Source organism: Periplaneta americana, chromosome 5, assembly GCF_040183065.1.
Source record: "Periplaneta americana isolate PAMFEO1 chromosome 5, P.americana_PAMFEO1_priV1, whole genome shotgun sequence".
Taxonomy (NCBI): domain Eukaryota; kingdom Metazoa; phylum Arthropoda; class Insecta; order Blattodea; family Blattidae; genus Periplaneta; species Periplaneta americana.
Window position 1 is genome coordinate 62,183,625 of NC_091121.1, and position 13,405 is coordinate 62,197,029.

Consider the following 13,405-nt stretch of genomic DNA (forward strand, 5'->3'; position numbering starts at 1 on the left):
GTTCAAATAAACACTATAATACAGTAATTTCATCACCAAAAGCGCTCTCATTAGCGCCTACCAGCCTAACGTATTACGGCAATGGGCAAGACACGTAAATCAGGGCGCATGCGCCAGCTGTTCTAATGACGAGACGATAAAAGTCACCCTCGGCTCTCTTTTTGCGCATGCGCCATCGGTGTAGTATATCCGCTTCCGGTGTGATGTTGGGCCTCGTTGTAAGCATAAAAATTGTTTTATTCACCGCATTCTAGATTCACCTTCGTCAGGATCATATATTATTTACATTTCGGTGATACAAGTTACGTAATTATAATAATAGTGCATTGATAGATTTCACAATTATTACTCCAGATCCTGTTATCCAAGTCAAACCTTATTTTCGTATAATTGTATTCCAGAATATTTCCTCATAAGTCTTGATAGGCTATATGTATTAAGAGTTAATTTCTGGTGGTAGTATTGATATTAAACTTGGCTAACACAATATTCCATCTACAACTTCAGAGGGGCGGCAAGAACTAGCGCTGAGGTAGTTCTGGATATTTCAACTGTAAACCAACTTACGAATCTCGTGATATGCAAATAAATATCACCAAACGTAGGTGCCAACTTCAGAGGGGCTGCAAGACACTTTGTGTCCAAATTTATAAAACCAGGGGCATCACATCCAGTAAAATTAAGAGTGATCTCAGCCTTGTTAACAATTCGAAGAGATATTCCTATGTAAATAAAGCGGCGAAACTAGCGCTGAAGTAGTTCTGGTGATTTCGGAAGTGAAAATTGTTGAATTTATAAGGGTTTCTTTTTATGTAGATACAGTTGATCGTATATGCATCATAGACAAATATATGCATGGCGTAACAAAACCCTAAACTAACCAAATCTAACCTGTCACAGATTCGTATATGCAACATGTATATAAGCGGGGAACTACTTCAGCACTAGTTTAGCCAAAAATTGAATTAATTTGTTTGAAAGATGAAGTAGGTTATAGGCCAAAGATTATTATTTGAACTCTATAGAGAGTAGTGGTTTGGTTCGACTGGAACATCTCGGAAAAAAGAAGATATATATATTTTTATTATTACCGGTATAGACCTATATTCATTATTATTTATTATTCCACAGTTGAGTAACAAAATGGACAAGGAACCATCCAAAAGAACAAATCGGGACACCCTTAGAACAATAGCATTTTAAATATCATGGTAAATTAGAAAACATACTACTAACTTTATGAGTTCCTGTAGGCCCTAAATGTTTTTATCCATCTAAATCACTGATAGAGGAGGTCAGCTGTCGAACATGTTAGTAAAGCAATTCACAGTGCCGCTATCTTTCCTGAATTTGAGATCGGTGAATCTTCACACATGCAACAGAGTGACTCCACTTCTCTATCCATGATCCACATTTTTGTAGTTCGGTTCAAATCTATGAACTATTGGGATCGAACAGTAATGGTCCTAAGTCTTACCAAGCGGAAATAACACAGAGCTAACAGTTAATTAACAGTGTATGGTAATTATGTAGTAATAATCGGCCAGGCCTCCATATTCCCGCAATAGAGGTCCAGGGCACCTTCGTTATCATATGTATTTTCTTTTATTAAATTTCGTTTGTATATGATTAACTTGTCATCCAGTATCCACTTTACACCCTGGATCTCTGTTGTAGTAAGATGATGGCCTGGCCGATATGACCTGTCGATGGTTTGTTTCTACACAATTATTAAAATATATGTATATACTTGGTAATGTATCTATCTTGGATCTCTATTACGGGAAGATGGCCTGGCTGATGATTACTACTTAATTACCCAAAATTTAAAACTAACCATTATCAACACTCGTTTCTAGGTTGCTTTTTTTTGTTATGATCGTCGTCGTAGGTGTGTGCTCGTTAATTGATTAGCAACGGCTATATAACTACTGATAATGGATAAATGCTTAATAAAGAAAATTGTCCCCACTGAAAGTGTAGTGAACGGGAATACAATGATAAATTGGGTTATATTAATGATAGTGAAACTAATGGCTCATCGTCGGGTGGCGATCAAAACCTTGTAATTCCAAAACTGGAAATTTTACAAGAGAAAGATATAATATTACTGATACGATATCATGTTCACGTGCTCTATTTTATGTACATGTCTTAAATGTCTGTTTAAATTCGACTGTTTACTAAATATGGTACTGCAATGTTTGCATACCACAGGCATTATTACAGAAGTTTGAAAACTAATCCATCAATCTCGAATGAAAGTAAAAGAAATCCAGTTCACAATTACTGCGGTAAATAAAACATTTTTATGCTTACAACGGGGCTCAGCGTCACACCGGAAGCGGAATTTCTTCACCGATAGCGCATGCGCAATAAAGGGAGCCGAGGGTGACTTTTATCGTCTCGTGTTCTAATGTACTGACTATGAAGGGAAACACTACGCTCACTGCAGGGCCAGGTAGTCTCAGCAAGCCAAGTTGCCCAACTCTCCAGTGACGAAAGATAACGCGAGAGCGAGCACACAGCGAACAATAATTGAAATGTGACGTACAGTACCAGCCAAAAGGAAATGAAAATAGGATGCCAAGCTAAAATTTGCTGAAATTAGTTAAGGACTCTGCAGACTTTCTTAAATTAACAGTATTACTTTTAAATACAAATTTAATAAATTTCTTCCTGTCTGTCTGGGTAGGCGCAGCAGACCTAGCCTACCCAGAATGCACGCCACTGTCTACTAGAGACGTAGAAAAATTAAGTTTGTTTTAATGAAATTTATTGATCACGTTTTATTTTCAATTCTGGTGGGATTATTATTTCTTAGGCCTACTTTTTTTTTCAAAGGATATGTTTTTAATTTTGTTGTTATTTTTATTTGTTACTTTACTAGAAACGTAAAAAAAGTCTGTTACAATAAAATTTATTGATCACGTTTTATTTCCAATTCTGGTCTGATTATTATTGCTTAACCTCATCCCACTTTGTTAACTACGTAAGCCTACACTACAAGTACCCGTACACGTAAGTTACTCCATTAATTCATATTTCCATTATTATTGTTGTAAAGGGAAATGCAAATTAATATTTATTGATTTCATAGTTAATTATCGCTATAATCTTGAATGAGTGAAGCGATAATAATACATTTCAGTTCGTTTTGCACAAACAAAAATAATATTAACCTATTTCTTGCAGGTATCTTCGAGTTTATGGTGGAATTTAATATACTTCATTAAAATAATAAATTCACTTTATGCATTTAATATTTCAATAATGGAAGGAAGGTGTTAATTTTTCCAAAAGAACACAACGAAAGTGTAACATATTTTGTCGTCTACTAGGAGAGAGATCTGCGATGATGAGGCGATAGTAGCGATCCTAGTGGTGGGCAACTACCCATGATTGCATTTTTAGTACATATTGAGCTTCGCGACTGTATATAGTAGACTGTGGTGATATATTGATTTAGCGATTTTTTAAAAATCCAATAGCGGCAATATAATTTCATTTTACATTGCTAATATATCGATATAGCGTCTTCCAACGAGTTAGATACTATAGAGAGGACAAAGACCTCAGAAAGTTGAAGACAATTAAACATTGGTCCGCCATGTTTCGGTTAGTCAAAACAAAGGGGCGTGGCTCGGTTGTTGTAGGAAATGACTGTGATGAAGTTAGTATTATTGTGAATTGAGTTACATATTAAGACTATGTTAATAAGTAAAAAGTAAAATACACACAAAACTTTACGTTTTATAACAGCTGTAGGCCTATGTTTTATTAGTTTTACTAAATATAGCCCAGATATTAAATGACAAGCTATACTCGATGCAACCAAAGCAAAGCACCTAAAGACGATGAATTTAATCGGCAGAAGAAAAATAAATAATTTTTTGACTTCGTCACAAATTTAATTACCTTACAGCTAATCTAACCTAATATGAAATTATGTAATTCAGTGCTCACCAGGTGATATCAAGAGAGACGACGTATGTAACTAATAATAGTAAAATATAGGAAAGGTAGTGGCGAAAATTAAAAAAAAAAAAATATCCAGTAATTAAGTTATTGAGAAAAATTCATTTGAAATTGGAATTAACACAGAGAACTTTTGAAAACTGAAATTATTAAAACTACAAATAATCTCTTAGCATGCAACATAATAATTAAAGAATGACACTAATAGAAAGTTACTCATGACCATAACTCACCACATTTATTGAAACGATATACTTACGATTAACATTGTCATCAGAAACAACAGGAACCACAGCTAGGTACACTTCTTTTCGCGTGATGGAGACATCATGTAGTCTAATATAGTTTGAAACAAATATTGTCGCGTGATGGAGACATCGTGTAGTCTAATATAATTTGAAACAAGCATTGATCTCAAACGTGTCTCGCAACTAAGCAGAGGCTTTTGCAGAATAAAACTGTTCTTACATTATTTTGAACAATAATGACAAATTGTGTGTGATGCAAGTGCTAACCTTCCTCTTTGGTAACAAAAAGAGCCCTACGCATTAATAAAAAGAAAATTGGAGTAAGCCCTATAAACACAATAAATACTAAACTCTTGATGGTACAAACTTATTAATACAGATACTTCGCTTATGCTCAGTCCGTCTTATCTTATAATTCTCTGCGGCAATGGTACCTGTATTGAGAGGGTTTAATTATCCAGCAACGAATATTATGATTTACGGTACATTTCATTTAAATCCGAGGGAATGAGATATTTTTGGAAATTTTAAAATCTAAATTATTACTTTTTCATTTATAAATCAGCTTTTTACAAAACCTATAGCGAAATGTTTAAATTAAATATTGATGTATCTGAAAAATATAATACATGTACCAACTCGTTACAGTGTACCAGAGTCCGTGGATATCCAGAGTACCGCAATCGTTTGAGCCGGCAAATGCCGACAAATCCGCCATTGTTAGTCCAGCGCGCGCTATGCAGTATACAGTTATATAGAGAAAGAATGTAATTTAAGTGCGAAAAAATGTAATGCTGCTGTGTTCAGAACTGTTCACAGTGAACTGAAAAGAGCGCACATTTGTTTTCTCTCTGACAAGGTGAAAGAAATTAAGGAAAAAGGAAAGAAGTGACTATAAATATAAAAAGGAACGATCCGCTACCTAAGCGAGCATACATTGTGAGATTAATGAATGACTATATTTTGATATTTATTTTTTCAAAATTTGGGCCCCAAAATATTTTTATAAAACTAATGTAGAATTTAAGTTGTTTCACCAATGATATTTCTACATAAAACAAATGAAAATCACGTACCAATTCTTCTCCCTTTCAAATCAAGCATTTCTGAATTTCATCCTATTTGCTATTTTTATTGGGTTATTTTACGACGCTGTATCAACATCTAGGTTATTTAGCATCTGAATGAAATGAAGGTGATAATGCCGGTGAAATGAGTCCGGGGTCCAGCACCGAAAGTTACCCAGCATTTGCTCGTATTGGGTTGAGGGAAAATCCCGGAAAAACCTCAACCAGGTAACTTGCCCCGACCGGGATTCGAACCCGGGCCACCTGGTTTCGCGGCCAGACGCGCTGACCGTTACTCCACAGGTGTTGACTGCTATTTGCAAGAATGACATAATATATTTGTGAAGTTCTGAATTCATTCTTGAGACAAGATTGTATTGTTTGGCTCGATTGGAAAATGCAGAGACCGTAGAAACTAGAAACCCTATTAAGGTTAGACTGATGTGAAATTTCAATTTTCTAATAATAATATTATTATTATATTATATATTACATTATATTATATTATATTATATTATATTATATTATATTATATTATATTATATTATATTATATTATATTATATTATATTATATTATTATTATTATTATTATTATTATTATTATTTATTTAATCTGGCAGAGCTAAGGCCAGTAGGCCTTTTCTTCCGCCCAGCCAGACTCTAATTCTAATTGAATACAATTGCTTACATAGTTATTACATTAATATCTAGACCATATCTAGGTAGATCTTTGAAATTTTGTACTTTTCAATTTGTAATTTTAAATTGTGTAAATTTAGATTTTCAAAAATTGCTACTATTATGGTCAGAATTTTTGTCTACATACTTGTCAGACCTTCAGGAACAAAACTTACTATATAATTTTCTTTTAATTTACTAAAAAAATAATTAAAAATATTTAATGCACTAAAAGTGTAAAAACAGAAAAAAATTAAACTCGAGCGTAAAAAAATAGTATTAAAAATACCTTTTTTTGATATTCTGGCTGATATGCATATATATTATCAGGCAGTACATCTCACTTGACGATATGTGTCAGAGGAAGAACAATTGCTTGTATGCATCTGAAGTCTGATTAGTGGAATATGTAGCTAATTGGCGAAGTATGCATTGGAGGGAGAAAGGAACTGGCCACCCTACCCCATTATCTCCTGGCCTAGTTGTCTCATGAGTGATGCCTTATTGGTGGTACTTATGAGATTCAAACATGTCTTCGGACATTTGACTAAACAACAGCAACAACAAAAAAATATGAGTGTTAGGTATAATCCTGATAGTAAGTTTTGATAAGAACATATTCAAAAAACCTCTAATGATTACTGTAATACAGTAAACTCTATGTAAACTGTAAGAATTGTTTATGTATTTTCGCGATATGACTTCCTAAGTTAAAACGACATAAAATAAATAAATTTAAAAAAACTCTATAAAAATCATGCACGTAGTACAAAATCTGTAGAAAAAGGATGATAATAATGAACCAGGTCTCTGTCTTTTTTATTTTCTAGGCATTTTGAAACATATAGACCTAGCATATTATATACAGAACTTACCCTTATATACCGTGCGTTTTTTTTAAAGCAAGATGTAAAGCGCTGCAGCAAGACCGTTCTTTTATTACGTTTGCTTCACCGTCGCTGCAGCAGCGCTGTAGCAAGCGTGCAGCAAATCAAAACTTCGCTTTACGAGTTTGCTGCACGATCCATCATGGCGGAATGTGTGTTTTGGTCTTTTGCAACGTTTATTATTGTCGAAATCGTCTAGTAATAATAATTCCATGTCATTATCATGGAAGTCGAAATTATTTAACATGTTTGGTTCTTTTAGGGTTAAATGTATTACGGTAGAAATAGAAGCCAATATTAATTGTCCACCATTTTGCAGTCATTTGACCTACTTACGTTTTTTTTCGACCCTCATTTTGCTGCAGCAAAGGCATGAAGCGCTTTACTGAAGCGCTTAAAAAAAACGCACGGATACACTACCACGCTGTGCACACCTAACCTACACTAGTAAAATAAAGGTGACTAAAAAACCTATGTAAACTTATGAAAACACTATAATAGATAAATATTATGTACAAATCACTACAGACTGTAGACACTATTATAACACTAACAATAAAACTGTTAGAAACTTGCAAATATTTCTTGTATCACAAACAAAAACCAAGCATGGAAAGCACGTTGTTATGGCTACTAGCAACAAGTGGAATTTTCCTTTAGACAAGAGTTGTGCTCTCCTTTGTAAATTTTTTAATTTAGTTGGTTATTTAACGACGCTGTATCAACTACTAGGTTATTTAGCGTCGATGAAATTTGTGATAACGAGATGATATTTGGCGAGATGAGGCCGAGGATTAGTCATAGATTACCTTGCATTCACATTACGGTTGGGGAAAACCTCGGAAAAAAACCAACCAGGTAATCAGCCCAAGCGGGATCGAACCCGCGCCCGAACGCAGCTTCAGACCGGAAGGCAAGCGCCTTAACCGACTGAGCCACACTGGCTTCTTCTTTGTAACTGAATGCTAATATAGGTGCTAACATTGTTAAAAAATGGCTTAATTCCAACTTCCTTTCTTTAAATATATCTAAATCAACTTTAGTTCCTTTTTCGTTAACAGCTGCCAGTGTTCAAAATTGAAAATTTAGCGATAAATATAGATAATAATACACAGTGAAATTTGTTTAGATCCCAAAAGTTGTAAATGTCCACCTTTGAAAGAAGCCTCGTATGTCAAATATCTGGGTATCATTATTGATCAGAATTTAAAATGGCCTCATCACATTACTTATCTTTGTAAGAGGCTTCGTAAAACAATTTATAAATTCGTTAATCTTCGATACTACTTACCTATTAGAGTTCTACGAAATGTTTATTTGGCCATTATTCAGTCTATCATTCAATATAGTATAATTGTTTGGGGTGGAAGTACAAAAATTAATCTTAGTCCGTTAAATTTACTACAAAAACGAATAATTAAAATTTGTTTGAAGAAACGTTTCGATTATCCAACTAAATTAATTTATTCTGAATTTAATGTATTTAATATTGAACAAATTTATAAGTATACGCTGTTAAAATTTTATCATAAAAATCGTAATAAGTTTGTATTACAGACACACAATTATGACACAAGACGAAATATTAATTCAACATTAGTAGAACCTAAATGTCTCACATCTGCTGGTCTAAAGCATAGCATAAATTTTGGCCCTCGGTTGTACAATGCTTTAACTAAATTACACCCAGAACTTCTAACATGTAACCCACTAACATATAACAAGATAATTAGAAACGTGTTAATATCTTCAATTTGATTAAATAAATTTATAGCCTATGTGTATGAATTAATCAACCTATATTATATCTGTATTCTATAATTTTGAAATATATATTAGTCCTACTTTTCACGTGCGATATTATTCTTCTCTAGTATTAATATTATATTATATAATTCCATTGCCGCTGTAATTATATTTTAGTTCCTATTTTATTTTACTTATTTATTTATATTATTATTATTATTATTATTATTATTATTATTATTTATTTTAATATTATATCTGAACTGCGACCGAGCACGAGCGCTGCTCATTCGGTCTCAAATTTTGTTAATACTACTGTATCTTCTTTTTATATTGCTTGTATTATTTTATTTGTATTTCTCTTTGTTTTGTTTTGTAATTATATTTCTTTATTCTGTATATTTGAATTTAAATAAATAAATAACTGTTTTTTAAGGGAAAGCAGCCTTTGAAGTAGGCCTAACACCTGTTGGATTCTATGAAGAAATATTTCGATAAGTCGAGAAGCTATACTGGCTCAATCGGAAATCTAATATAATAAATAATGTATGAAATAGAGCGTAATTTCCAAAATGGTCGCAGAATTCAGAGTGGAGGGCGTGGACGGAGCATTTAAATTAACAGTCAGAGCCCGCAGCCTTTTAAAAATGTGACCCTAAACAGCTGATAGACCGGTCGTATGGTCATGAAAATTGGCAGAGGGCATCTTTAGACCAAAAATGAATTTTTAAAGGTAAAAACAAAGAAACGATTTTTTGACCGAAAATGACAAAACCTCACGTCAGTGTATCCTTGGGGACATTATACTGAAATTACTAACTTCCATATTTTAAACATCACAAAATGTTTATCAGTAGTATATCTAGTTAGTAATAACACATGTACAAAATTTCGTCTCTCTATAATAAGTGGTTTGCATTTTATTAATAACTTAATAGAATCATATTGTATTGCTTTATACAAAAAGTCCCTTGCGTCACAATTTACATTATTTTTTATTGATATTCACTTATATGATTCTTTATATACATTGGAATAAACATTACTATTGGAATTTTCTGTATAGCGAATGGGTAAATTACTAGGAAATTATATGGCTATTAATTTTTTATTTTTTTATATTAAAAAATTCTAGTAATTTTCTGATTAATTTTACAGCAAACCCTATAGTAAGCTTTGATTCCATGTATGTAAGGATCCATATAAGTGAAAATCACTTAAGAATAATGTCAATTGTAGTGCAAGCGCCTTTTTATATAAAGCGGTTCAAAATTTTAATAAAATAATAAAATGCAAACCACGTATCATAGGCGGATGCAATTTTGTACACTTGTCACTATCAAGCAGATATATCAGTGATAAAAGTCGTAAGTATGATAGTTATGGATTTCACTGTTGTGAACTCTTAATACTAATGAACTTCGCGAAATTTCAGTATAGTGTCCCCTTATATGCGGAAGCCGGAGAGTTTGCACGAGGAATGCAGTTGGAAATGTTTAGATTTATTGTTAATTTATTTGAAACATTGTTGTTTTAATTTGTTACTTGTAATTTATTAAGTTTTTGTTGCTGTAATACCTACAACTGTGACGTTTATGAAGGAGCGTATTGAACATTTAAATGTATATTTATGCTGTAATAATTATTAAATGAAGTTTTTTTACATTAGTATGTTGACTGACAATAATGTTCTATAATGTAAGAAGATCCTTTAGACGTTTTTGCCCTTCAAATTAAAATTATCTGAGTTTTACTTTAAATATTCCTATCCCTAGCGTGTTGAAAAGGACTAACAATGGCGGCCGACTCGGTGATTGCGCTACTCTGGTACTATATCCACGGACTCTGCAGTGTACCTTTGATAAGCACTCCTTGCGGAGGCTGGCGGTACTATCAACGAGTTAGAAAGAGAAACTATAGAGTGGTCATTGCGCCGCCATGTTTGAAGAAAATTGAACGACCGTCGGTAATGAACTTATGCGCCCAAAACAAAGTGGGCGTGCTGATAACTGACATTAGAATCGTCAGCTGTCTTAATTTCGTTTGCATAAATCAGTTAAACTGAAGTGGAAAAACCTAGTATTTCGTCAAATACGTGCTAGGAACTTAATCTAAACTTATGTACGCTAAATTTAAAACACTTGAGCTATTCCTAGAAGGAATGCTTAAAAGATTAACCTAAGCAAAATTGTCATGTAGTATGACAAGAAGTCCTAGCAAATATACTGAAGAAAATGTTAATATTCCTAGGTTCTTTTAAATGCTACCTGCAAGATTGCCTATAAAATGAACGAGTATGATTCGGATGATTTTATTAAATTGTTTTCCCAGTCTCTACACGTTGCAAAACTACAGTATTTACTATACCATTAACCATAAGATATAGAATGAAAGTAGGCCCTATCTGTAGTAAACAACCTTTACCTCCAAGCTTGTAACGTGGGTGAAACATGACAAAACACGCTTTCAGTTTTTTTGTTACAGTAAAGTATAATTATTATCGAAATGTGAACATGAGGCCACAGCCGGCTGGTCTGTCTGAGCATTTGAAGGGGTGTGGCACCACAGATAATTATTAGTGTATAATTGAGCACCCACGTACAATAATGGGGTAAGTAGTTACGAAATATATTCATACTTACCCCATTATTGCACCTGGGTGCTCAATTATGTTCTTCCAGTCAAAATACTAACAACAATACGACCTACCCCAGAGTTTTGCGTTATTTTGGATGCGAATGTCGAAATACAATTTTAATATTTGATTGCTATTACTAGGTTTGAAACGGAATTGTAGCGGTTTTATCCGTATTTAGTTTAACTTTATTACTAGTGAACTATTTATTTGATTAATCGTTTGTCTTCGAAATAGGCCTACTTCTTATAAGCTACAGCTCATCGTCTTCTTGTATAAGCAGTAAGGACAGAAGGAGCAGAAATAAAGGATGCCGGTGTCGAAATACAGTTTTAATATTGTATTGCTATTTGTTTTTCACTGGGTCTGAAACGGAATTGTATTGGTTTTATCCGTATTTAGTTTAAGTACATTACCAGTGAACCATTTATTTTGTTTATGCCGGGCGTTGTTACAAATTTATGCATGAAAAAAAAAATGCTGCTAATTAACAAAACTATGGACTTAACTTCATAAAATATAAATGAAATATCATATATATCAGTTGTCTTTTTCCTTTTGACATTGCAGTTATATGCAGCACACGCAACAGGCATGTTTTTTCTTCGTTTTTTTTTTTTTTTTTTTTTTTTTTTTTTTTTGTACTTCTTACCTCCGTTATACAACATTGTAAGCAGACGAATTTTTACAAAGGTGGGCGCTTAGCTCAGATCTGCCGTGTTTCGCGGTGGCACCGCAAAGAGCGCTGTACAGGACAACATGGCCACTCTATAATCTTCTCTTTCTAACTCGTTGGCTTTACGTCTTGCTTTAAAAAAAAAAACGCACGGGAAGCGACAACAGGCTTCTGATGTTTGTATTTGATAAATGTGTGCTGTGGAGTTTTGCAGTGTGTATTGTAATTTATAATACTATACACAACACATAAATATAACGGATGTAACTATAATGATAGAAGTTACAGCTAAACTAGTACGCGGTCCAGTATACTTAGCAGGTGAATCAGTTGAATGTTATATTACATTTTCCAATACACCAGCACCAATTCATAAAAGATCACAAAGTAACAGGTAGGTGATAGCTGTACGTTGGCAGTGATAAAAGTGTACAATATTCGTTCAGTGGCCGGTGGATACTCTATATTGACCAAAGTAATTTTTAGTGAAACTTCGGTGTCTCCCCACAGTATAGAATTTCTCGGCTTATCACAAATAATTCCCTCATCTAATCCACTAATCTTGTCACATACCTTGACTTAATGTCACTCAGCTATCCCCTCATCTAACCCATTTAACCTATAATGAAACTGGTGAAACTAATGTTGAGGTAATTCTAGTGATTTCGGGAGTGAAAACCAGACGTCAGTCCCGTGTGTGGGACGATATCGAAGATTTACCTAATTTTTTTTCTGAGTATTTTTAATAAGTAACAAGAACCAAAATGAGTGTGATTAGTTTTAGGTTTAAGAAATTTTAATGTTCATGTAGGCCTAACCTAATTTTTCTTGCAGTTCGCACATCACAGCAAAGATTGGCGCTTTCGAAGATTGCATAATATATTTATACAACTACTCACGGACAATATATTCGTAATAAATAAGAATAGCTGTGATTGTGATATTTCTTGCACATGGTTCAGCGCTTTGAATGCCAGACCTCCTGGTCTGTTTAAAACATAGGTTTGCCGTAGGACCTACTACGTAGTCTTTGTAATAAATAATTGTAATAGCAAATTATGGAGTATAACTCAAATTACTTGTTGGTTGAAAAAAATAATATTCATATGAAATAATATTTGTATGTTTCAGTGATGCTTTTGAGAGTTTGGCTTGGGCCAGTGCTCAGATCCACTGCCAGTGCACTACGAATAGTAAGGTGTCATATCCAGATGGAAACTTATTTACAGCAGAGGAAATGTCAACTGCTAACACTGGTATTTGTTGCATAATGTTCCTTAATAATGCATACAACATATGTATAAGTTGGAGTGTATAAATAAGATGGTGAAGACGAGAAATTAATTAAAATTTATTCAATAAGGGAATATTTAAATGTAATATACGGAAAGCCTAATATACTCCTTTCTAATAAAAAAGAGCAATGAATAAAGTCTAATCAAGTCCAAATTTATTACTAGACCTAATTGTTTTGCTAAGATTACTTCGA

At 33.4% G+C, this 13,405-nt stretch overlaps 1 protein-coding gene across 3 annotated transcripts in view; it reads left to right on the plus strand.

The window, feature by feature from the left end:
- Nucleotides 1-12,028: 12,028 nt before the first annotated feature.
- Nucleotides 12,029-13,405, plus strand: part of LOC138699736 (RAB6A-GEF complex partner protein 2) — a 32,396-nt gene continuing 31,019 nt past the window's right edge. For 2 of the 3 annotated variants that reach the window (XR_011332067.1, XM_069825837.1), the window contains exons 1-2: nucleotides 12,029-12,310; nucleotides 13,048-13,172. Coding sequence is in view for 1 of the 3 variants with exons in the window: in XM_069825837.1 (XP_069681938.1) it covers nucleotides 12,189-12,310; nucleotides 13,048-13,172 (247 nt within the window). In the remaining 2 variants the exon portion in view is untranslated. The remainder of the gene's footprint in view (nucleotides 12,311-13,047; nucleotides 13,173-13,405) is intronic. The other variant, XR_011332068.1, reaches the window with a different exon arrangement.